The 26,826-nt window shown below is 45.6% G+C and overlaps 1 protein-coding gene across 10 annotated transcripts in view; it reads right to left on the bottom strand.

Moving 5' to 3' along the window:
- The window catches only part of SLC4A4 (solute carrier family 4 member 4), a 236,856-nt gene that overhangs the window by 30,309 nt on the left and 179,721 nt on the right, over positions 1-26,826 (bottom strand). For all 10 annotated transcript variants that reach the window (XM_055700701.1, XM_055700702.1, XM_055700700.1 and 7 more), the window contains 7 exons: positions 26,154-26,311; positions 16,294-16,381; positions 14,797-14,951; positions 14,253-14,366; positions 12,615-12,789; positions 7,273-7,406; positions 2,150-2,421 (listed from right to left, as the gene is read on the bottom strand). In XM_055700701.1, coding sequence (XP_055556676.1) covers positions 2,150-2,421; positions 7,273-7,406; positions 12,615-12,789; positions 14,253-14,366; positions 14,797-14,951; positions 16,294-16,381; positions 26,154-26,311 — 1,096 coding nt within the window. The remainder of the gene's footprint in view (positions 1-2,149; positions 2,422-7,272; positions 7,407-12,614; positions 12,790-14,252; positions 14,367-14,796; positions 14,952-16,293; positions 16,382-26,153; positions 26,312-26,826) is intronic.

Genomic DNA, 26,826 nt, shown 5'->3' with positions numbered 1-26,826 from the left:
GCAGGACATGGGGAATAAGGCCGCTTACGTTTAGCAAGCAAAATACTACAGACTGATCCCGTGGCATGGCTGTAACCATGTATGCAGAGCAAGGCACTACCTTTACAAACAAGTGAACCAGAGGAGCTGCGCAGCCACTTTGCAAAAGCGTTCGGCTTAGCCTCTTCCCCAGCTGTTGCTCACTACTTTACTGCTGATTTACTGTTGTGTGATAAGAGAGAAAATCTCCTCTGTAGCTGTGATGGGAAGCTGATGTGGAAACCTATTTAATTAAGGAGCAGGAATGAAATCTGTTCTGTCATTTGCTTACGGGTTTGCTGCCTGGGTTTATGCAGAGACACAGCTATACAGCGGTACATCTCACCACCTTTCAGACCTGTGAAAGGCCATGCTGTCAGTGTCACGACTGACATCCTAGCAGCTATTTAACAGGCCACTCATTCCTCTGGAAAATTCCTTGCTTCTGTATATCAAACCCACTGTGGAAGGACACAGCACCAAGCAAGGGATGAGAACAGCCAAAGGACGCAGCTAGTGCCACCTGCCCTGCCAACCCCATAACCCCAGCACTTGCTGCTTTACACACAACAGCCACACATTATTTTTCCAGCTTGTCCTGGATTGATTTTAAATATGGGATCGCTCTGTTAGCGGCTCCGTTCTCACACAATTTGTTGTTTCCAATCTCTGGCCGCTTCAGCAGCTTCTGAAGTGCTGGCCTTTGTGCCTGAGGTGCCACAGACTCAGGCAGATCAGTGCAGGAGAGCTTGGTGTGGCTGGAGCCAAGTCCCAGAGGGTCACTTGGACAGATGGCTGTCAGCGCCTCGAGTACCACCTGGCCACTCCTCTTATTCGAGGTTTATTCAGTGCTGCTTGAAAAACGAAGGGAGAAGCATCTGGAGACGATGATGCTAAGGTCATCTTTACCCTCTGAAATAAACATCTGTCGAGAAGGCAAATAAGATGAAAAGAACCGTGGCAGCAAGGGTTTGTGAACTTTATCAGACCCTGCATGCTGATCCTGCCCCTGCTTGCTTACAAGGGTAAAGACCAGCATTGTCCTTCCAGGCACAGATCTCTTGGGAAATAACACACGAGTTCCTGCCACATGCTCCTTTTCCTCTGCTCATTCCCACTGTACCATCGTGTCTACCCTCGGCACTGGGTTTGTGCCGTAGGTGTTTCCATGGGAAGTGGAGACTTTCCATTTGGCACTGACCATTCCCCATTGTCCTAACTTCAAAGAAGAAAACACCCTGCAATTCAGCTGGAAGCAGAACTACAGCAACATCTGAGTGCTTGCAGAGATCCTACGTTTAGCAACTCACCTAAGCACACAGCTCTGAGGGATCCACTTCCCGACACCTTTTGCACAGAGGCAGCAAGCAGCAGCTGGAAGCTTTGCCTGTTTGATATTGTCGAGGTAACCTGAAGTTTACTTTAAGCACAAACCAAGTTTCTTACTCACTCCTCATTGTTTGAAGGATCCTAGGAGTGGTCACAGCTTCCCTAATGGTATGAGCCAACATACTTCTGTTTGTATTTCAGTTTTGTAACCTTTTACTCCTGGTTGTGTTGCCGGATCTGTATGTATGCTGGCTGTACCTGCCTTGCAGCCCACCGTCTAGTGATAGGCTGAACTGTTGGATATACTTCCACTCTAGGGAGGAAATTTTGCTCTTTTCCACTCATACACGCAGCCATGAGGTGGAAAACCACCTGTGTTTGGGTAACAGCCTGAAGAAATCCAGCTCCTGCACTTGAGCAAATGGCACAGCAGATACAGGCATGACCTGAGCACCATGGCAGTGACCTGGCCACCACTTCTGCCCCTTCACAGACTTCTCAGACGCGTGTCATTCAGAATTAACAGCCACAGGGATGCAAGGAGGTGTGTACAGAGACAGCTTCTCCACTGGTAACAATGCTCACATGAGCAGTCCCAGGAAGGCTGGCTATGAAGACATTCCACTTGGCACGCAGGGTGAAATCCACCCCTCAGCTTCAAAATAAGGCAAAGATAGGTTATCTGAAGACAACTGGTAAAGAAGTATGAAAGAAGAATTATCTGGACTGCAGCACAATAAAGAGACAGAGCCAATGCAATCTCCGATCTGTGAACTGGAGAGCTAGTTAAACATGCTCTTACCTGGATCTAATGGTTCACAGGCACAAGAGTAATGCGTGATATAGTCCACCTTGAACTCAGAGTTGATCGGGTAATGATCTGCCAGCTTGATCATCTTCTTGAAAGCATCATAAATGAAGATGAAGCTAATAAGGGAGGAAAAACCTTCTTCAGTGAAGCGGGTGAAGTACTTGACCAGGAAGCTGGCATCAGTAGCGACAAGAATGAGACACTGGAAGGCTGACCAAAGGCCGATCCAGAGACGGAACTCCAGGTAGTCAAAATCATTGTCTCTGCAACAAGACAGGGATGGCAGGAAGGGAAAATAATCGGGGTTAGATGAATCCACACAGGATGGTGACTTCCAGTGAGAAGTGGTGAACGCACAGCCCCTGAGACCTGTTGCTCATTTAGACTCAATGAGAGTGTTCCTAAGAGCTACGCTGTCTGTTTCCAGCCAGCCAACTCCATGTATGTGGTGCAGTTTAACAGCCAAGGTGGCAGAAAAGCATGCAAAAGTGATCAGTCTTGCTTACATCTTGACTAATAAATGCTACCAGTGAATTCAAGCTCTTTCTAGGCTTCCCAGTAAAAATCCTCCCTTGGCAAGCGTTCACAGAGCTGTAAAGGCCCAAACATCCAGCTGTCCAGGCCAGAGCAGCTTGATGCCAACAGCTTTCCACCAGCTGAAGATGTAACCACAGTTTACAAATCTCCCTCAGAAAACCACCTCCTGCCAAGCTTCACACTCCAGAGCCTACACTTCTACCTCCCAGGCCCTTGAACTACCTGTAGAAATCAAAATATCAGGAGGAGGAGAAGAGCAAGAAGTACAAAGCAGAAGACAACAAACCCTGGCGCCAGGACATGGCAGGCTACAAACGATGGAGCAAACCACATCATCCCTTCCTGGGAAGTTTGTTTGACCCTTATTTGTTGCTCAAGGCTGCTGCGCCCTGATGGCGCAGAGTCCAAAGGCAGGTTTTTAGGACCAAACAAATGCGAAAAGCAAACACTAGAGCAGATAAGGACCTGCCAGGGAGGTTATTGCCTACTCTGGGGAAGGCACCGGGAGGCAGTGGGGCTGGCAGCCCCAGTCAGCTGGTTATCCCCGGAAGCCAGGAGCCCTGCAGTGTTGAAGGACAGAGGAGGAAGGGCAGTTCCTGTGGAAAGTCTCAGAACAAAGTCTCCAATAGCATGGGAAAGCTCTGGGGAAGGGGACAGAGCCCAGGCATTTATCCCTTCCTTCCCCCAACTACATCAAGTGTTGTAAGAAAAACAACGTCTCTCCCCACAAGCCTGCCTTTAAATAAAAAGCAGCAAAAGCTGTCTTCAGGATGCCTCAGGAATGCAGGCTACACCAGATTAACCACCCACAGCTCTAAAACATAATAGCAGAAAAGCATCTGCAAGTCCCTCTCCAGGGCACAAGGGAGCAGGAGATCGCTGGACTGCCCTGCAGCACAACCCTCCATGCCTGTTTGCAGCGAGATGACAGGCTGCTCCAGAGAACCGTGCATGCCTCGGAGAAGGCTTCGCTCCCAGTACCAGGGTGGTTTTAGCTCAGTAGCAAAACACTTGGTCGCATGCTTGCAACCTGCCAAACCTGGCTGCCTTCAGAGGCTGGTCCCACCAATTATTCAAGTCCCCACTGCAGATGGACTTTCTCAAACCTTGTGTAGTAATAGTGAAAAATGTCTTTGCATCTCCCATGTACCTGGTTTTACACATGATTTCCCGGGAGACACAGCATGCTGTCACACACCTCTACCCTTTGTCAGCATTCACCCACAGGAGGCGAACTTTGCAGCGAACCTGCACGGTGCACCCCAAGCAGCCCACCACCAGCAGAAATCCTGGCCAGCAGCAGGGCTCGAGGGCCATTTTCTAGAACGTGGTATAAAACTGCGGAGTAAGGAACAAAAGAGCACCTCAACAGGGGGAACTACAGCCTTGTGATTATAAAACGGGAGAAAAGGCTGCAGGCCAGGCAGCGTGCCAGTTAAAGGCTTGCTGCTGGGCAGTGGCGAGTGTTTCTGTAAGGATCCTGGGTTGGATGTCAGGTAGGCTCGGGGTTGGGCATCTGCCTTCAAACCCAGCCTCTGCAAAGCCTTCTCCTTATTGTAGCTAAACATCTCAGGGAGGGCTGCAGCCTTCTGACACTGAGAATCTTGACCTGGAAGAGGGGTAAGAAGCAAATTAAAAACAAAGTGATGACTTAGAAAAAGAGAAGGGCGGGGGGTAGAGGTGGGGGTGGGGTCAGGGATTATAATAAAAGACCCCAGTGACAGCTCTCTAAAATATCCGGAGTCAGTGCCTCGGCGAGCAGGAGCTGCCATCCATCTGACCGAGTATGGAGAAAGTGGCTGGCAAAAGTCCAGATGGCACCCTGACTGTACACCATTGAAGAACTTCAAAAGGTTTTAAACTACATTTCTTGTTTACCCCTCTGAGTCCTTCAGCATTTCTGAAGCTCACAGAGCAAATGAAAAAGTACAGGACATTTCACATACACAATACAACAGGCTAAGTACTTTTGCCATGATTAATTTTCTTTCTGAGGTCTCTGGAAGGGAAACTTTCCCAACAGTCCGTGTTTGCAGCTGGAAGGCAGAAGGGCTGGGGTCCTGCTTTCCTGGGGAGCCTGGTGCCCTGCTTCCCGCTGCTTCCAGCTCGGAAACCCAGACTCATTTCACAGCGGGCATCAGAGATACTCTGCACGGGAGCAAAGCTCACCAGCCAGCATGTGAGTTGACCCAGGGTGTCCTGCAGCATTGACCCACTCTACTGGCAACGCGGCCAACGTCACCCCTGCAGGCACCCAAAGCTAGATGCACAGCTGGGTACACGAGGCTTTTTTAGATATCTCTCCATACACATACACACACGCACACAGAGTCAAACTTTAAATGAATCAGTAGATGGGAAGTCTTTCTAATTTTGCTCCCAGCAGGGAACAGCATGTTGTGAATATGAACAACCACAAATGTATTATTGAAAAATCACAGTGCTTGATTCCAATTTCCTTGTGAGAAAGACTCCCTCGAAAAAATCCTGCCATTCTGCTCCAGCACATTGTCAGGACAAAAGCTTTTATAACCACCACCCCCTCCTTGGGTTAAAAATAACCACTTTCTCCCTCCCAAAAGCGTACGAAGTGTTTTTCCATCTTGCCTTTTCCCTTCCACGTGCTGCGCCTGGGCTTTGACCTGCCCGCCAGATGCAAACAGCTATAGCATGTCTATTCCTGATCCTATTCATTTATTCCAATCAAAGAAAGAGAAGAATGGTGCCCCCCTCTTGCCCTGCTGCAGAGCTCTCACCAGTCGGCAGTTTCCCATTTCCCTCCCTGGGCTAGGCTAATTTTCTGCCCATCTTTTCTAGCCTCCATCCCTCCCTGCCTACGCTCCAACGCAGAGAAGAGACAAGCTTGAAGTCCATCTCCTCTGTCCCTCTTCGGCAGTACTGAGCAGCTGGCGCCGAGCAGAGCAGCAGTCCCAGGGTCAAGCAGGAGGGCACTGCATTGCATTTGAAGGTGCATGTTGTCTCTTCCCAGCATCCTCGACTCCAAGATGAACTCCTCCCTGGCTAACAGCAGTCAGAGAATGCTGCAAAGCCATTCAGGCTTCAAACCCAACAGTATTGTAAAATAACACCAACTTTGACAACGCAGGTGGAGAATCGGACCCTGCCCTTTTCATCCTGCCCTGCACTGGTTTCACAGACACGGCTCACACTGCCTCAAGTATTATCAAGGGAGTTAAGTAACCAAATGAAATTATCTCGCTCCAAGAGAATCCAGTGTATCACTGTGTATGTGGGATCACGTGTAAATGTAATAACTGCCCGCCGTCGCAGAAGCTCTGTACCTCAAAAGACTTCTCCAACATGCAGGCTATTCACAGGAAAGGCATGGTTATTATGCTCTCAATTCATTCTGAGTATCTACCCACAGATATTAAACATAATGAGGAAGGAGACACAATTAAGCAACCATATACCATGTCTCCTGCCTTATTACAACCTGCAGCCATGTTCAGCTTAACAATTCAATAGACCTTTTCTAAAGATAACCACTGACAGCCAAAGACCTGTTCCACATCGCAGGTGACTGGTTTTGAAAGAAAACCTAGTAATGCCTGAACTCCAGAAGCTCTCCATTTTGTGTCCTGAAACACAAGTCTTTCACAACTTGCAATGCTGTGAGCACTCCCTGATGGGAGAAGGGAGGGCTACAAGTGATTCAGGGCGTTTTCTGGAAAACCAAAAATGATCTTGCAAAACACCATCCAAAGTATCAGTAGTCCTACATGTAAAATCATCCATGAATAGGCATGTAAAATCATCCACGAATAGGCACAAAATCATCCATGAACAGCATGTGCAATTGCACGTGCAATCACTGGTGAGTATACATGTACAATCAATATGCCGATTCCTTTAGGGATTCTCATTATATTTTGCCAGCACTGCAGATGTGGGAACAGTCAATGAGAACACCTAACCAAATGGGCTCCCCTTAACTCTGGCTGTCAGCTATCATCACTGCACCAGCATTAACACGCTGGGGAGGGAGCAGAAGCTCTTCATACCAGTTAAAAGGAAAAACAACCCCCAGAGCATTTAATGCAGCAGAGCTCCAGCGAGGAACTCTGGGGACAGACAGAGATAGGCAGCTATTTCTATCAGAGGTAGTTTTGCTTTTCTAATAGCAACTATTTTAAATGAGTACTGATTTAAGGACAAATTTTTGGTAACCTTGAGGCCTGCAGGATTTTGTTAGTGAAATCACCAAGAGCTGGCTTCCTTTCTTTGCTTCTATGGGAAATACACAGCAGCCAGGGAAACACATGCAGCAACAGCACACTGCCTGTAACTAGTGCAAACTCCTTGGTGGGGACAGACTTGGCCAAGAATTTCCAAGAGGCCCCAAGGCACTCACACACCGGGCAGTGCTCTGGGACACGCGTGCCTGTGAAAATCCCCAATGTGATTGCACTGCCATCTCAACAAGGAATAAAGCCATGTTTCATTTCATGCACTAAATCCCCTCCTTCCCCACTGCTAGCCATCTCATTCCCTAGCTAGTATTTCATTAGTGTGAGACATTCCTCCCCTCCTCCCTCCTCCACCCTTGTACTTACTTGCTGAAATTGAAGAGAAGCCGTTCAAAGACAAGGACAGGTCCCGTGCTGCTCAAAATTGTGAGTGGCTGACCAGCAAAAAGGCAAAATATCGCTCCGGTGACTGCTGTGCCCAGAAAGCTCTCCAGCACGCCCTACAGTAGACACAGGAGAGAAGTGAGTTCTACTGAATGACCCTTTCTATTAGCACTGCTGCAAGGAAATGAGTAGTTATGCTGTGTGCCTATACACCCGAGGCGAAGTGAAGACCATCTTCTGCCCTCTCCGGCAGCTGCACACCGAGATGTGCTCGTCCCACACAATTCATCGTTAGGATAACCAGCAACCCCCTTCTTACTTGTGAGGCCCAGACTTTAATGACACTATCTTGTATTTGATGTTTGACAAGGGGAGGAGAGTGTTTTTGAAGGCCACTTTAAAGGATTTGAGAACTCCTTGAACATCTCCTGCATCTTTGACAGTAAAGATACATGCTTGTAGGGCTCTTCACACCAACACAGCAGAGCATGGCTAGAGGACAGTGCTGACATCCTCCAGGACAATGCAGGGTGGCTGGTTTTTCTTTCTCCAAATGAGGCAGACACTCCTAGATAAACAAGAAGACCCTCTTTCAAGTAACTGTTTTCTTAAGCCAGACACAAACCAAACAAGGCTACTTCATCCAGCAGTCATGAGGTGAGACCCCAAGTTCACCAGATGTCACCAGCGAGTAAAAAAATCCGTATTTAACGGGCTCTACAAATACCTTTGGCATGTGTGACAAAACAGCTTCGCTGCAGGCAGATAAAAGAGCATGCTTGATGTATTTTGGGATTTTCATGTCCAACTATAGCTGGACAATATCTACTTTTAAAATGCAAAACATGGACAAAATATAAATGGCAATAAATGGTGATTATTTACTGAGTGTGCACCCTCCTACAGAAATGGCAGAAGTTGCTGGACCTTGCCTCGTTTGCTCTTATGGAAACTAATCTGTTCACACTTGACTGAGTTTTAAGGGAACAAGAGCATTGTCTTCTACTCAATAAGACACACAGACATCAGCATCACCCTCTCCAGGAATATCAACCCAAGAGCCAGGGGCAGATTCAAGCAGAGGCTTATGGGCTTGGCTGTGGCTGTGTCTCAGTCAGCAGCCTCATTAATACTGCAGGTGCTGAGCAACCAGCAGTAACGGCACGTGCAGATCCTTCTTCCCATCCACGACAAACTGCAGGATTGGGGCTACAGTTTTTCTGACTTATCAGTGGTAACGCAAAGAATTTAAATTCAGTTTTGTGGCTTTCTTTTTTGGAAATACCCCTGTTACTGTTTATGCTGAGGAAAGTATATTCATACTGTCATATGTCAAAATATTTACTATGTAGAGCAGAAGATTTATTTTTTTTCATCTACTAAATTACTAGCAGAACTTTCTCTAAAGCAATCATAAACAACTTTTCTGGCCACAAACATGATCTCAAGATACCAGTGGTCAAGCGCTGTTATTGCTGGGCAATTAAAGCAGCTGCACGACAGCTGCGCAGGGAAGCAAAAGATAAGGAAGGTTGAAAAGCCGCCTGCTCCCGATGCACAGCTACTCGTCAGTCCAGGGCAGACAGAACAACCTTGCCTTGGTGGCAGGTGACAGCCTTGGTCCTTGTCATTTCCAAGTGTATCAGTGATGCCCGTCACTGACAGCAGGGATCAGTGCAAGGGAGATCTGCTTGCCATGACAACCTGCAGCCTTCACACAAGGATAGTGCAGGTTTTACAGGGACACAGACAACAGCCTACGAGCCTCTGTTTGCTGCTTTTGGGGGACTTGTGAGGATGAGACAATTGCTCTTGGGGCAAGGAATGGCATTCACACAGCTGATCCCCTTCGCTCCTCCCGCATTACTCATGAAGAGGGCCCTCACGGCCAGCGGCCAGCGCATCTGGAATCTCTTTTCCCTGCATTCTTCCACGTGTCTGTAGCTAAGAATAGTGTCTTTTCTCAGAAACATAAAACTCTGCAGTGAGCTTTTAAAGAAATGCTGGCCAGGGCAGACTCTCTGGGGCAGGCAGCACAGGGTGGGCAATTTTTAGTGCCCGACCCAGCAGCTGTCACATAATTGCTTACAAGAAACAAGAAGCATGAACTGTGATGTGGTAGCCCAAAAAATACTGTTTTCTGTAAGGACAGAATGTCTGGGGGAGAACTTCTAGGTGCTGCTCTAGGTGCGAGGCTTAACCTTCCCTCACATTTCTGGGTATAAAGACTGAGAGCAACGTGTGCTCTGAGATGCCCTACAAAAAACCACTCTTCCAAATGCCTTCCCACTGTGGGAGTAAACAATGGTTTGAGCAACACTTGACATGAACCTGGACTCTGATCCCAGTGAGCAGCTCTCTGGAGGAACAACTTGAACTGGGTGCCTTGGGACGCTTCACTCCAGCCCTGATGACAGAGGGGCATTTGAGGATGAAGAACACGTGCTTCGGCTCTTCTGTTGAAAACCTGCAGTCAAAAACCCCTTTTCTGGGCTCCCAGCAGCCAAGAGACCTAATGCCTTTTCAAACATGGATGGTGACTAAAGGTTTGTTGAAGGGACATGGCAAAAGAAAAGTCAGTTGTGCCCAAACTCTACACCTGTGATACACCGGTTCAGAAAAACTGCTGGTACTTTAATTTTAAATCAGTACCTAAATCAAAACCAGTAAATTCAACTGGCTGTTGTACGTAAGAAGCAAGTAAATGTCTCAAAGTGCACAAATCAGAAAATAACAGACACTCTTTTCCTGCGCGGAGCCTTGGCTATGTTACGAACCGACTGGAGGGATTTGGTTTCTCTAGCAACTCAGTGATGATTTTCCTGCACTTCGCTCCGCTTCTGTGAAGTTTAACCACAAACTGGCTAGAAGAGCGGCCGGCCAGGGGGGCACATCCACAGCCCACAGCCCCTTGCTGCCAGTGCTCCTCTCTGGCTACATGCCCAGTTCCCTCCTCACCCAGCACAAACCCCTGAGGGCTGGCAAGGGACGAAGCCTTTGACAGGACTTGTGTGTTGGTTTCTTCTGCTGCTCCTGGAGGTTTTGTCGTTAACAGCTATGCTGTGTTTATATTTGCTGCAGAGCTCCTCCGTTACCAAAGCAGTCTTCTTAACTGCAGAGCGCCAATGGTTTCCCTTTTCAACATGCAGGATAAATCACTGAGCTCAAAACAGACTGTTCCTGCACCTTTTGTCTTTCTAGGGACTTTGTTTTCTCCAAGCAACAGGAAAACTCAGACTGAGTTTTATCTACTGCAGAAAAACCCAAGGATTAAAGGCAATCTGTGTTTTCTCTTTCTTGTCTTTCCCCCCCGCACTGTCTCCCCTCCTATGCAGCTCGTAGACATACTTTGGTGAAATGAGACTGTCACATTCAACAAATGAATACCATTTTAAATCACAGCAAGGCTGCATGCTCAGCTATAATCCCGTCGAGAAGGTTCATGACGTTCTTGGAAGAATAACCTCACCCCAGCTTGAAATGTATTAAAAGAAACACATTTATGTGTCAATCCCTGGCAGGTGGAAGACAGCAAAGGGGTCCCCCAGGAGCACAGGGGTTGCCAGCTCTTCTGGAGTCATACCTGCTTTTGTCACCCCTCTCCCTCTCTGGTGTATGCTGTGGAGCCTGGCAGCAGAAAGTCTCCCAAGGGAAGAGGAGCAGCAGCAAAGAACGGCTGCAAACTACACGTGAGGCCGTGCATGGCAACTCCGGCAATGCTAGCACAAGTCCTCCGGGGCAGGCTGTCTCTGCAGCTCGCTTTGCTGCTTCAGAGAGGGGCCAAAGCGGGGGATCTCCCCCCCTTGCAGAGCCAGCGCTGGTAAGCCAGCAGCCAACCCAAAAGACAGCAAATGCACGTGTCTCACTTCAAGAATACTACCAAGCACAAGCAGCAGGACTGTCAGTACTTAATGGGGCAGCAGTTTTACCATTTGCCAGATAAATGACATATTTTTTTAACTTCCTGAAATGCCAGTGTTTCTTTTTGAAGAAAAAAAAATATTTTTGGGGGGTCAGCATTAAGAGACTATACTGTCAGTTCCAGTGGCCAAAAAATATTTTGCTACTTGAGAATAAATAAGCAAGGGATACAAAGGTAACGGAAAAGACTTCTGGATACAATAAAGTGATTATGTGCACTACATTTGGAATCAGGTGACATTTCCCCTTCCTCCCCTACTTCAAAGACTTCACCTTGTACAGATGCAGAGCAGATAGACTTTGCTCTGCTACTCAGTGACTGAAGAGCGATGCTCACCAGTGGACCCCAGAGGCCTTTCCATTCTCTACTTCCATTTGCTATTATTTCTTTTTAACTTTGTGCATCATGAATTTGTTTGCATGACTGCTGTGGAGCTGAGTTTTGGAAGAAGTAAACCGTATTTGTACAGGGGAGAGGGAAATCTGGCACCTGGCCAGCTACGGAATCTTACTCTAGCCTGTAATTTATCATAGGGAAGTGTATGGTTCTGGATAGGTGCCCCCCTTTCCTATGTTCAGTTTAATTAAACCTGCATAAATTAATAGTTCAGTCTTTGTCACTATGAGTATAATTATTGTTAGGAGATTCAATGTGGCTGCACTGAATTTATCTAAATACAACCTCCTATGTTTTCTTCCTCTTCAAAAAGCCAAAGGAATACCAAAGCGCACTGCTAGAGCTGAATTCTGCTCCAGCCAAACATGACTACAGCAGTGCTAACGCAGAATCCCTTTCCTTTAGACTTCACCTAAAACTGAGCCACCCTTTGGAGCCCCTGCTTCCTTCTTTACTGCTGATCCACACTGCCTCTGGATAGACAACATGGTCCTCAGGATCTGATCTTCCAGCTACTATGAAGAACTCACATTTTTCTCCTGCATCAGCTCTCCTGATTCACTTGCTTTCCTACGAATCTTAGGCTATTCTTTTCACCAGAGAGGCAGAAGTCCAGGGATCGTAAGAGTCATGCAGATGATACAGTGCTATGCTCTGATGACATGGAAAGTCTGAATCAGACTTAGCAAACTTAATTGGGCTGAAACGGTACAACCGAGACACAAACAGAGCACAGATCAGAGGAACTCCTCTCTATATAAAAAGCAAGGACCTTCTCTGTCGCCTGGCCATCTTTCAAACACCATTTAAGGTAACTGCTTGCACAGTTTTTCAAAGGCTAGCCGTCCAACAGCAGCGAAAGCAAGCCAACTTCCAGTGGAAACACAGGATACCTGTATTCATTGTACCCAGGATTTGAGCTTTGTCGGTGGCCAAACATCCTTATCTGACTGTAGACAGCAAAAGGCAAACGACATGTTCGTTGCTTCTGAAAGCTCTTGCTAACCTGCATGTTTTCCGTAGCATCACCAAGCAGTCCTCCAAAAGTGATAGCGTTGGTCACTGTGGCCAGGTAGATGAAAAGAACAGCTGAAAGGGCTTGAATGTTTAAAGCATCGTAGAAGTCGCTGGCAAAGAACGGTGCTTTCCTCTTTATGTCTTTGATTAAGCCACCACAGAATCTGAAAAGACAAGCAAGAAAAGACTCATGCATCCTGCTTTACAGTGAAAGTCACCAAGACAAGTGTCCCTGTCACCACAAAAAGAAATCATCAGAAACATTGCCAGAAATTAAGTATTATCTGAAAGGAGTGAGATCATCACATTACATAATAATCTTATCACAGCTGTGGTAGCCGAGGGATATCATTGAGGTAATACTGCAAAGAAAGATAATATCTTGGACATGTGATGCAGCTGGAAAGAGACAAATTTCAGGAACACAAGCCCTGCTTCTGCTGAAACAGACCACTAAAGCTTGCAGTTCAGGAAGCTCGTCTATTGGTTTTTTTCCCAACTATATTGGTTGATGTCATAAAATATATTAACTCTAGCCTAAATCCCTGCCTACATTTCTCCACATGGCACATACCGTGGTTGGGCGAGCCAAACAATTTGCTAAATAGAAAAATGCTTCAAACTGTTAACCAGAAAAAGAACTAGAATTAAAAACGCAAGTAAGTGAAATCATCTTGGAGAACATGAGAGCTCCACTTACAGACATACTCTTTTTGTACAAGCACAGTCAAGACAGTATTTAACTCTTACAATAAAACTCCATGTGGCTCTGACACTGCCAGCACGAAAAATGTTTCTGTTTTGCCTCTTGTTCCCTTGCACACAGTTCATCACCAACACCGGGACTGTGCAGACATGCTGGACGCAGAGAGGTTTGCGGCAGACAGGAACACAACCCTTTCTGACCCCGAACCGGGACGCGTCAGCCGCCTTGCACACACCAATTTGTCATTTCAGACTTTCAGACTTTTCTGCTAGAATTCAGATATTCTACTAGAACTTAAAACAATATAGAGCAAGAGGGAGGGCATGATGCCACCATGAAAACCTGAGTACTGACCTTGAAATGCTGAGCATGCTGTTTTACGGCCACCTGGACTGTAACCCCACTCTAGTGGACTTTTATGTGGCACATAAGCAGAGTAATAAAGCAGAGAGTAAGGCCTCAGGCTCTGTTACCTTCTGTATTTCTACCCCATAAAAGTCTTCATCTGTGCAATTCAACTACAAAGAAATGTCTGGAAAAGGGAAGGTCTCTGCTTCTGGCTAAATCACTTCCAGCAATCCCAATGGGAACTGTAGCTGCACCTGCCACGCTTGTGCCCCTTACAGCTCACCTAACTTCACCAAGTGTCAACAGCCAACACCCGCCCGGCCTTGCTTTAATTTCTGAGTGCCTCATTTAAGACGTTTTGTAATTTGCTGAGGCTGGATGTTCAGAACCCTTCAAACCATCTCAAGCTGGCCACTAAAAAACCCAGGACAGATTTTGGGGTCACACCTCAACCTATACAAATATAGTACGTTGGGAAAGAAAGCAGAAGGGGTGAAACAGTTCCGCAAGTGAAACGTGGCCCCCTTGCCCAGGTCACAGGGGGTGCACCATGCTGAGCGGCACGTTACTGACCTGCCCGTTCGTTGCAGTTCTTCACAGTCCCCATGGCCCCCGCCGCCGTGTCCTCCATCATGAGGTGTGTCTCCATTCATCTGTAGGTTTTCTCCACCGGAGTACATGTTTTTCCTAGGCAAGAAGGCAAGACAAACTGAGGCTCTCTGCATTGCCTGACAGCTCCACAAATGCAGCCCACACACAGCTCCTCCAAACAAGCCATGCTGTACAAAGGAGACAAGAAGGCTGACCTGCTGGCAGCCAGAGCAGGATGTAGTGTGTTAGAAAGACCACACAGAACCCCAAAGAGTCTGGATAACCACTATGTGTGCTATCATATACCTATAACATCACCTTAAACGTATAGAATTGCAAGAACATCCTCCCTCCAGCTATTAAGGAAGAGCTGAAAATAACTCTAGTACTTTCTAAATACAGAGAGATGCAGGTCACTCTGCATTTGCCCAATAAAGTTGGTATACCCAAAGCACCAGGCTCTTCCCAGAATTGATGCACACTGTCCCTCATCACACAGCTAAGCCTGCTTGCCTCCTGCTACTACCTTTTATCTGAAGAAGGGAGAGACTTGGGGGGCTCTATCCTAATGGCTGGATCCCATTCCCCAGGGGGAAGCACAATGACTTCATCCAGAAACTCATCAATGCCAGCGATCAGGTCCTGCCGGTCCTTGGCTTTATAGGCAATGTCGTGGAATACCTGTAAGGAAAAGAGAGATTCCATGCAGAAAAGACTCTTTGCATTTTCTGTGGCCCAGACTCCAGAGGCAGCTACCCAGATTTATTCTATCAAAAGAACTTATTCATTCTCATAAACCTTGCAAAAAGTATGAGAACACTTGGCACAAGGGTGGGTGAACCTCAGGAAAGCCTTTTCCTTTGGTTGGCTGTTTAAAGATAAAGGTTCTTCACTTGCAGGTATATTTCTAATTTTTAGCAAAATAAAAGTTTCTAACCCTTTAAAAAATGTTACTAAAACAACTATCCGTCTCTTTTACCCAAGAAAAGAGTTTCCCATAAATGAGTTTCACTTATGCCTTGAAAAGATACTTTTACAAAGTCACAAAAAAAGCATCAGATCCTCTCTTCCTACCGGCTTCAGTCTATCAAACAATAGGTTAGTTTTCAACCCTGTGACATAGAAACAATGAGAATATTTGCTTAAAAACAAAACCAAGAAGCACAAACCAGTTTTACTGAAAGGCCTAGCATTACTGATGAAGAGTGAATGAGAGAAGGGAGGAAAAAGAGCATTAATGCAGAATTTTACTGAAATCTTTTGGACTGCTTGGAGCAAAGGTGGATCAGCAACATGCAATACACTTAATAAGAACGGTCGGTGGTAGGAACGAGGGCTTTGGGGTGATGGAAACTAGACCACTGCTCCAAGCAGTGGAATGACAGAAAACAGAAGAGCTGAGACCGGGTGAGCGGTAATTAAGGGAACCGTACAAGAACAAAACAACATAAGGAGAAAGCAAAGAACAAACATAATGTAAATCACCCCCAGACATGCAGGGCCCAAGGGACACGGGAAGAAAGAAGATGTAAATGAATACTGAAAGCCCAGTCATCTCATTGAGGTGTATGATTAGTGAGTAATTGCTAGGTACTCATGGATAATATATAAGCACTGTCTGAATGAAGAAGTGCTCTGGGATATGGTGCAACACACAATGGTACGTCCCGGGTGTAACCATTGCTGCAGTAATTACCTGGAGCGTAGCTGCGGGTTACTGTCATCATGGGATATGACACAAGGTGCACACCATAACATTAATTCATAGTCTATTTGAAAGAGTGATTGCTAGCAGGAAAATACACACAATGGAGAAAAATTTCCTACAGTCAGGCTTTTATGGAAACATGAAGCCAGATGAAATAATTATGTAAACAGAGAGAATCGGGAGGTGATGTGGATATTTCAGCTTTATATGTATATCCATTCCTGTCAACCACATTGCAGGAAAGGACACCAGTATTAGCTAACCAAGTGGAACCTAGAAGAAGCCATTTCACATAGGAGATGTCAAGACACCTACCTCATCCGACATCAGAGTGGCGATGGCTCGGCCGATCTCATGATAGGACTTTGCTTTGCCCTTCGGTCCCAGCAGAATGAAGAGAAATCTGACAAAACAGATTGTTCCCATTTAGGATAGCAAAATGCATCGCTTATTACTTATGTGATATCTAGACAGAAATTCAGCTTTAAAAAGTTGTCGTCTCTTCAGAGATTCAGAGGCTGCCAGGGGCCTCCAGCTAACTTGAGAGTAGAGGTTACACCTTGCACTTCATTGTGCTTACTCGGACAAGCAAGACACTACCCAGAGTTTTTCTCCCAAAGAGCCTTAAAAGTAGCCTTGAGACTGCTGTGGCCAAGCGCTATCACAGCCCTAGCAGAAGTCGCTACCGTCCAACACCTTCAGGATGAGGTGAAGGAAGGACATTCTTCCAACACCCAGCACCTGGAAGCAAACTATGCACGATGGATTCAGCTCCAGTGCAGAGCGGTTGAGAACCCATGCCCTGCGTGCGCCGGAAAGCCCATCCACTTCCACAGTGATTTATTTGAGCATATGTTACTGTCTCCTTGTAGCTGTTCAATCCTTGTGTAAGGTACCAGTGTTAAACGTTGCCCTAGTGCTATTCAAGTGCCAGTTACATGATGATGGCAGTGATGTAACTGCTGCTACAGAGCAGGGAAGGGACAGAAGATTTAAGGACTGCTCACTCCGCACAGTGCCAAGGGCAGCGACACACCTGAGCACCCTCTGTGCACAGGATGGACCAAGCGGGGCCAGCACAGCAGCAGGCACAGAGGGAGGACGCGATTAACTATCCACGTTGCTCACGAGAAATTACATTGCTCCCCCGAGCTATCAGATAGCACGCCACGTACTTATTAATGCTCTGCTGGGGCTGACATCTTTGCTATGGTTCAGCACCCAGAGTAGCTACTCACATGCAAAAGGAAACCATTAGTCTAAAGTAGGGCTTTAGCTATAAATAATTAAGCCCAACCTGTATGCCCTGAATTTCTGCTCTGAGTATACAACACATACCAGAGACCAGAGACCATCTGATGGCTTCGTAGTCACAGCTTAATTCTTAAGCAGGCAACTGAAGGTGTAAACCTATTCCTATGGCAGGCACCATCAGAAAGGGTATCTACAAGGTATTAGGAGTTAACTTCTTACATGACCTCTTTGGGCAGCAACTACATCCTAGTCGCTGCTAATGAGTTTGAAAAACACCATGCTATGAAACCTTTGGAGATAGGAAATTACTGCTCTTAATCTTTCCTGCCTTTGCTTTTGTCAGTGCTAATACACTATGAATCAGGACTTGCCTACGTGACAATATGTTCTAAAGAGATTCCTTAATGGAAAAGGCTGTACATGGAAAATGGATGCTTCTGCCAATAAAACTGTCTAGCAGTTGTGCCAGAATAACAGGAATGCTGGTGAAAGGTGGCTGGGTTTTCCAACCTCTTAATTGACGCTCATTAGAAAAAGTTTTAAGTATGGCCTCAAGGTTGGATCTTCAAATGTATCTAAATTCTTCTGGCCTGGAATGAAAAATGACCAAAAATATATTTTTTTTCATTCAAAAATGCTTAATTCAATTATTTGAATTAATTCAATTATTTGAATTAATCATTCAAATAATGCTTAACTCAGGAAAGACCTATGCCTTATCTTAGGCTCTTCCAGTTCCTAAACTAAAGTTCCTGTGCAAGGCCAAGGTATCCACGCTGAAATGGTAAAAGCCATTACCTCCTTTAGAAATACTCTTAATTTAAAGTTAATTTCAGGCAGCAGATGGGTGACAAACTGGTGGCTACTTACTCACACAGCATCTACAGCCTTGGCTGTACAAACACAAGCTTCTTAGAAATCCCCCGTTCAGATTTGTCGCGGAAAAAAAGGATTGGTTCATGGCTATGGCGTGAAAATACATCTGTCTTCATGCTCACCTCTTCGCCTTGTAACTGGCTTGTTAAGAAAGCCCTGTTACTTCTGTTGGCCATCTCGCACAATGGCCAACGTTCAGTGGCCTGTGGGATTTCAGTGGAGACCATCATGCTGGTCAGACGGTGTCACCCCAAGAGCTGGACTCTAGCTAGTGACCCTGAGACTAAAGTCTCACTCTCTCCCACACACCAACTCACCCCTACAATTAGCAATAAAAGAAGTCATGGCAACAGACCAACTCCTCCATTTCACCTAATTTAGCAAAGGCTGGGAATTATTGGGGCAATTTTCAGCAAATTCCGTATCAGCATGTGTTTCAAACAGAAACACTAATAGCTGCTCAAAACAATTTTAAAGCTTCCTGAATTAAGCCTTTTTCCAATTACAGATGTACCTTTCAATCAGTAATGGAAAAGAAACACACTATAACCCTTGGTAAGTTGTCTCATCTAAAACCTTTTGCATTACTTCCAGTGTGAATTTGAGTTGGCTTCAACTTCCAATAATAAATTTAAATTGTCTCTTATAGCTAAACTGAAGAACCCTCGGTAATTAAATTCCTTTAAATACCCTCCCCTATTGATCCATTCACCTGTAGCCATCTGTCAGTTAGGCTAAGCCATTTGAGGCTTTTCTCCTCTCTTAAGTCACTTTGACGGCTGTGCTGTGAGCCTCTTCCGATGTATCAGCATCCCCCTCAGGGAAATCATCCAAGAGCTGGGAGTTTTGTCAGTGCAAATATATAGATGAAATAACCCATGGCTACTCAGGAACTTTATGAGAGCCTGCTTTCCTGAGAAAATGAAGTTAGGAGCATTCGCAGCATCATGGAACGGCTGGGGTTTGAAGGGACCTCTGGAGATCATCTGGTCCAACCCCCTGCTAAAGCAGGTTCTCCTCTACAGCAGGTTGCACAGAACCACATCCAGGTGGGTTTTGAATGTCTCCAGAGAAGGAGACTCCACAGCCTCTCTGGACAGCACTGAGTCAGGGAACAGGACTTCAGGTATGGACAAGGATGGGAAGTCTTAGGAAACATGGCAGGATGGCAGGGAGAGCTGGGGTTATTGCCATGGTGGAGGGAAAGGACATGGCACATACTTTTGGGAAACCAGGTTTCAGTGGTTCCAGCACCGATGGAAAAATCTTCTACAGCCAGGGATGGCCCCACTCCTTTACCTGCAGCATCACCCAGAGAAAAGGGGTCCTTGGAGTACAGCTCTTCCGTCTGCGCTCTCCATCCCCAAAGGGAGAAGCTGATGTGGGACCAAGTTAAAGCATGGATGATCAGATTCCTCTGGGCCACAGAGAGACCTTCTTCATTACATGACAGCCTTCAACATGTCAACTACACATTTTCTCAAAAGCTGCTGATAAAATGTGGAACACAACAGGGTTGAGAGGTTGTTACACCTCACCAGAAGTACTTCTCCCCTTACAAGCACTGTATTATTTTAGCTTCCCAAATGAAAATGTTGTGAGGTACTAAGTCAAATCTCTTATGAGTTATATTGTATCCAAATAAGTACTTGTCTATTTTAAAAAAATCTAGTCCTATAAAAAAAAAAAAAGGCATCAGGTTAGTAGGACAGGATCCATAAATACATATTAATTGGCATTACTAACAGTAACACTTCCAAATCAAGTTCTTCATGAGGCTTTCAAGTGTTTTACTTCAGGTTCACACAGAGGTCACTAAGGCATACACGCCTAGGTCATGTCCTCTGCTCTCCTCCTACCTCCTGAAGTTGCCTCGTGTTTCACGAGTTATTGTAAAACAACATTAAAGACAAGCTGTTCCACAGCCAATTCTTTCAAAACTCCAGGATGCAAATTAACCAAATATATTAATTTTTTTAAAAAAGTTTGTAACTTCCGAAGTTGCTGCTCAGTATTCTCCTGATTTTTCAGGGGAACGAGACATTTTCATAACCATCTTCTGAAATAATTCCATCAGCTGGCTCTCTTCAAATGCATAACAGAAGTACCTGAACGCTCATGAATTTACTAAAATGTTCTTGAAAACAAGCTGTTTGTGTCGCTTCCTAAATGCTTTGCCTTGGTTCAGCTCAGAATTGCCTTCAGCACATAGAACAAGACCTTTTAAAAGGCCAAATATTAAGAACACAAAAACATGAATGCATTTTATTGGTTTGGACTAGATTACATTTGCATGCATTTAACATCAATTAGTTATGAATACTTCCAGCTAGGAAAGCCCTCGCTTCTAGCTGTGACCCACTCCTCTTCTTCACCTGCCCGGTTGAAAGTGAGCACAGAATTCCTCTCTGCTGCACACAACATGTGCCAAGTTACCATGCCCATTTCTGACACTTCACATCGCTAAGGATACTTCAGTGCAGAGTGTGAGGTTTCACCTCGTATCACTTAGCTCCAAGTTCCTCTGAAGTAGTGGCAAAATTCAGTGTTTCTACCAAATGCTCTGGGAAACAGCTTACAGGCAGAGCTGACAGCCCTTGTGCCCAGGATACCTCCTCTTGCACTTTATATGACAGCACAGTCAAAGCACTCCAAATCCTTTGCTTCCAAGCCAATAACGAGCCAGAAACTCAGTAATTTATTATTCTGCTTCACCTAAAGCACTAGCCCTCCTGCCATTTCTGCACACTTTACCCTTCTTAAGCAGATGATGGCCACTGACTACATACACTTCACCTTTTAACCAGATGGACTATGTCACCAGACCCAACAAGAATAAATTCTTTCTCACAGATGAGCAATTCCAATTCAAAATGGACAAAGATGCTCTGGCCAGCACATTGTAAACCCAGCTGATACACCTAGAAGACCTGAACGTAGCACTGCAGCAATACTCCGTACAAGCCCAGAAACTTGGGGTTATGGACCTAATAACCTGCCATGAGCAAACACAACCCTCCTGGACCTTGGTGGGAAGTGACACCAGAGACTACGGGGAAGAATTTCCATCTAGTTTGCCCAAGGAGGCTACAAAGCTCTACTTGATGTGCTTCTAAGAAATGTGGCTAGAAATCGCCACAAAATCACATGAAGAACACACCAAGGAGGTGGGGAGTGAACAGAACACAGGCTCCAAAGTCAGCGCAGCACTAATATTTAGCCATCCACTGGGGACATCCTGCAAGAAATCTGTAATGTCTGTGACTAAAAAGTTCCCCTACAAGGGTTCTGGTGAAAACTGGCACAGGACCAAGCCTCACCATGGCCTCTTTGCAAGCTGACCATCAGTGCAGGAGACAAAGTTGTCCTGGCTCCCACTCCCACCCCCCACCCCACCTCGAAATAAACAAAAACAAAACCAAAAAAAGAGCAACTAAAAAAAGATCCCAGTTCAGCCTACTCATCCATGCCTATCTCTCAAATCTGGAGTAAGGGCAGCAGCTCCATAAGGGTTAAAGGCACCTACACAAAGCGAACTCAGTAAGGTCCTGCAGAAAATATTTTCATTTTTGAGAGGGCTGGAGGAATGCAGTCCTCCTGTTGCAGGACATCATGTGAGATGCCTGTCAATAAAGATACATGTTGATGGACTTGAAGGCTGAAGGAACAACCTCTTAATGAACTTTTCCAGTAGAATCTGTGGCTGAAAGGAGAACAACTTGAGATTGTAGTAATGAAAGGAGATGGGGAAGTGTTTGGTCCATCCTTCCACTTCACCCAGGTGATCCTTCAAGTTTCGGGCAACGTACCACCATTGCAGGCTTCTCACACGGTGTCCAACACACGAATGCAGACAAAGGCAGTCCTTTGCTGCCAGAGCATCAATTTCAAAGAGCTAGTCCTTCTGCTGGAAGGGCTGTTAAAGGACACAGCCCTGACACCATTTCAAATGCTGTAATTAACAAACAAGACACAGATTTCACCCTCACCTATGAAGAAGAAAGGATGCCTCTGCACTTGAAAGCTTAAGTTAGGAAGGAAGGGGGGAGATGCTGACTCCTGGTTCTGCCACGTGCTTCCCAATTGACCTTTGGGCAAGTTACTTCATTTCATTTGAGACTTGTAGGCACAGGCAATTTCCCAGCACTACATATTAGACTGTGCAAGTCTGTACAGCTTATCTCCAAAAGAAATCTTTCCCTTGCTCATTCTTCATCTTTTTTCCCCCATCAACATTACATTAATGCAGCAGACCTGAACACGCGATTGCACATTTCTTTTATGAAAATAAAAAGGTACACTTATTGCTTTGTCCAGAGGAGAAGCAGCCATACCCAAGCCATGGTGCAAGCACAGTAGCTGAGGGCTTGCCAATATGAGGAGCTCATGGCACTGTGGAATTGAAATTCAACACAAGAAAACCAAAGTCCTTAAAGTTTTTTTTCAGTCTGATCAGTAAAAAGAAAACTCAACGCAGTGAAAGGCTGGGATTTCTCTATACCAATTTCAGAACCATGATTTTTCTTACTAGGGCTGTAAGAAAACACCCTGCTGAGAAACTTTTCCTGAAGAGAGCTCATCAGATCTTGCTGGGTTTTTTTTAAGTAAAAATTCACTTTTAAGTAAAGGAAATACTTAAAATACTTAGCAAGGAAGAGTGAAAGGAAAATAAATACATATTAGGCAATTTAAGTATCCAAAGAAGACTCACTTCTACATAAGTAATCTTATTTCTATAAAATGTCCAAAATGCTGTACCTTACAAGAAAAATCCAAGCCAAGGAATACGTGGAGGAAGAAAAAAAAATATCAGCAGAAACAAGTAACCTATTAACTGGAAGTCTGCAAGTATGTACACATTTGTCTGCCTTATGCACACAACAATCCTTTTTCTTTCTACAGCACTAGGTGAATGTTAAAAAACCACAACAGGGCAGGGACTATAGCTATCACGAGCCTTTCACCTCTGCAAGTGTCATATTTGCTTCTACATCCCAGGATTGTGGCCATGTCTTACACGTCCAACTAATGGATGCAGGTGACACACTTATTCTCAGCTAGCTGCAGGAAAGCCGTCACTGCCCTCTCCCTGCAAACCCCACCTGATTAGTGCTTTGAAAAGCAAAACATCAAGATGGCTTCATGCATTTCTGCAAGCTGTGTGACACCATGTTTCGGCTGGGAATGCCTTCTCCCTTCTCCCAGCTCCTTGGAAGGGCTTTCCCCATCCCTCTGCCCCTGATCCAACAAGCACTGCAACCATCACCTCTTTAAGGCAAGGCATCTGGCTGGCTCCTGGGATGTATTTGGTGTATCTGTGGTTGCTAAAGAGCAGGAGATTTTTATCTAACACAGCACACACCAGAAACATGACCTGGATTGCTGTGCGAAGGCACCTCCAGCAGGACGTGTCACTACGGGAATAGATGGCCACGCAGAGGCCACCTCCCCTCTGTGTTACAAACCAGCACGCCCACAACCCTGTGTTCACTGGAACAGGCTGCCCAGGGAGGTGGTGGAGTCACCATCCCTGGAGGTGTTTAAAAAACACATATATGTGGCGCTTAGGCACGTGGTTTAGTGATGGACTTGGCAGTGCTGGGTTAACGGTTGGGCTTGATGATCTTAAAAGTTTTTTCCAACCTAAATGATTCTGTGAAACCTGGGTGTTTAACCCCCTGCCTGCTCCACACAGAAACAACGTGCTACTTTCTAAAGAGAGAGACAGATGCAGGTCATGCCATGGTGACTTGATAGACCTGGTAACCATAAACCTGCAGCAACCCACAGCGCTGAAGCATTAGCTTGTGTTCATTTCAAAACCCCAGGTGGTTTTGCACTGCCTAGTTTTGATGGCATGGTTTTGACAATTTTACCAGGAACTTGGTAATTTAACAAAATAAAAGAAGCCCCAAGGGAGAAGTGCTGGGGGAAGCAAGTCAAAGGCTCCAGCTCCAGCATCTTCTGGAGTCTGTGGGCTGTGAAGTGCATGTCCACAGCAGGAACGCATGCTGCATGAGATGGCTGAGAGTCAGCGCAGACCGAGGAGACGCTCCCTCATAGCTCGTCTGGGCCCTGATGGGATTTCCTTGATTGAATTTCACAGGATGCAGCCTCTGCAAATGGCTCTTCATTACTCACAAAAGCCATCTAATGAGCCTCCCTGCTTTGATTAGGGTAGCATTTGGTTTGGTGGACAGCAAATGGATAATAGTATTTCCTGGAAAAATTGTTGGCATGGAAGAACATATTGTCTTGATTAATGCTACTGAGTAATGAGGTCGTTCAGCAATCCTAGATCTAACTTCCTGGCTCCCACTACTAAAACAAACAATACCTAATTTTACATCTGCTGAAAAGCATTTGGAGACATGTTTAAAAAAAAAAGAGTAAGTGGATTAAACTTCAACACTGAAATACTGACGTATACAGAGCTCAGGAATGCTGGGGAATGAAGAATAACCTTTTATAAAATAAAGCCCCTTTCATGTCCCTATACTCCAGAATAATCCCTACCCTCAAAACCGTCCATACTACCAGAATATCCAGTGCTTGCAAACAGTTGTCGATGTGGTTATTGTAGGGAGCTGCTTAATGAAACTATAAGAAATACAAACACTGCTGCGTTACTAGAAGGCAATTAAACAAGTAGCAAAACTAGATCATCTTTTCCCTTTGTTTTGTACATGGAAATAAAGCCCAGGTTATAACAACCATGTAACTTTTATTCCATACAATGGCTGTGATCCATTCCAGTATCAGTAATGCACTAGCCATGTGCTTTTGTCATGGTACTACATCTCTTCCTACAAAATATTACTTAATGTAGCCTCAAACCCTCTAGACATTATTCAAATCACACCTTTCACTCTGTATCGAAAGCCCTTGAAACCGTTCACATAAAACACCTATTTGCATATTAGCGATGTGAAAGGTGCAACCTGAACTCCATAATCGCAAACAAAATGCCAAGTAAACCCTTTGTAAGCTGATACTAAAAGCATGCCAGAGCCCAGGTGCGCAGCAGCGCCGAGGAACAAGGCGGTGCCGAGCCCAGTGTGGAGCTGAAAGGGGACACTGCAAACCAACCTCCCACCCTTCTCACTGAAACTCTGCCCTGCTCCGTTCTTTGTGCACCTCATTGCCTTTTAACACAAATCATTTTTACAGTTCTTACCTCAGTGAGGGACTGGTGTGTACTACTACATCGTGCTCACATACAGCAGTTCCGTACGCCTATCCTGACGCGCATGTCCTGGACATCTATCCCGATCATTTTTCTCTACTATGTCACATGATAAACAAGATGCAATTGTACAACTAAGGGTGATATTGCTAAGAATTCAAGCAGGACTTCAGCTTTGCTGTTCTGGTAGATATATACACTCACTGTACAGACCGTTACGCGTATTCAAGCAGTGAATTCCAATATTTAAGAACATGAGATATATTCATATTTGTGAGACTCAAGATTAATCTGCAACATGATCCACAATAAATAAAATATTGATACGACGTTTTTCTCTTAATCATTATGCACTACAAAGCGATACATAGTGTGACCACCCTGAAATAACTGTATGCCTCGGTTTATCTGACTTTTTGTTTGCCCCAGTAGGGCCAGAATTACGTCGTTCATCTGGTGTGAGTATAAGAGGAAAAATACGTACTGCAAAAACGTGCACAGGGAATCTGAGCTATGTACAGTGTGTGTTGGTGGCGGGGGGGTGGAATCATAAGGGGCAGGAAAAAAGCCCCAACAGTTAAATTTCATACCAGCAGTGCCCTTTACTGCTAAGCTATTAAGTTAGTGCTTGTGTTTGTTCATTTTGCAGCTCATATCTTACAACCAAATTCAAGACCTGAAAATTATTAAGCGGCTACAGTGAGTTTTGTTATTTTAAACCAATAATCCTGACCATTAGGCATGTCATGTGATGGAAAGCAACAGAGAATGTCTTCTTCTGGCCCGGTGGTTTTAGTTTAAAAGGTGGAAGTGCAGTTTCCAGCTCCTGCTCCCCTGCCTGGGGGCTGAGTTCTCTTACCGGGTGGGCACGGGGACTTCGGTCAGGGCGCCCAACATGACCGCCTGCTGCAGCCGAACGAAAGCAATGAAAGGACTCTCCAGGAAGTCCACCTCCCCAACCAGCACGTTGGAGGCCTCAGCATCACGGGGCAATTTCTTCATGAATTTATTCTTCAGCTGCATCAGTGAAAGAGGAGAGAAAAGAAAACTGAATTTTGTTAGGCACACAAACAGGAACGCACGATAGTATTTACCCGGTTTTCACCCATGTTTCCTCCTTGGCCAGAATCTATCTTTGGTCAATGTGTATCATCCCCACAGAGTCTACAGAGATACAAATGCTAAGAAGATCAGCCCCAGAAGCACAATGTTGACAGTGGTGCTTGGAGCCAAGATGATGCTGAGAAGATTATGCCCCTTGGAACAGCTGTTGCTGTTCACAGACCTGAGATGGTGTCATTTGGGGGGGAAAAAGGTATGCAGCACTGAGGAAGATGGGCAGATGTGGGCATGGTGCCAGGAAAAAGTACCGCAGCACCTCGCTGCCCAGCCACCTGCTTGACAGGGACAGGCAGGCACTTTTTATGCATGGAAGTGCAACTCCAGGTTCTGCAGTTGCTGCTACAGAAACGACTGGCCTGAGGAAAACTGACCCAGGAAGGATGGACGCCAGGAGCTGGGCACCTGCATTT

This window comes from Falco cherrug, chromosome 1 (assembly GCF_023634085.1).
Source record: "Falco cherrug isolate bFalChe1 chromosome 1, bFalChe1.pri, whole genome shotgun sequence".
NCBI lineage: Eukaryota > Metazoa > Chordata > Aves > Falconiformes > Falconidae > Falco > Falco cherrug.
The sequence above is the reverse complement of the archived record's forward strand: the minus strand, read 5'-3'. Positions and strand labels throughout refer to the sequence as shown.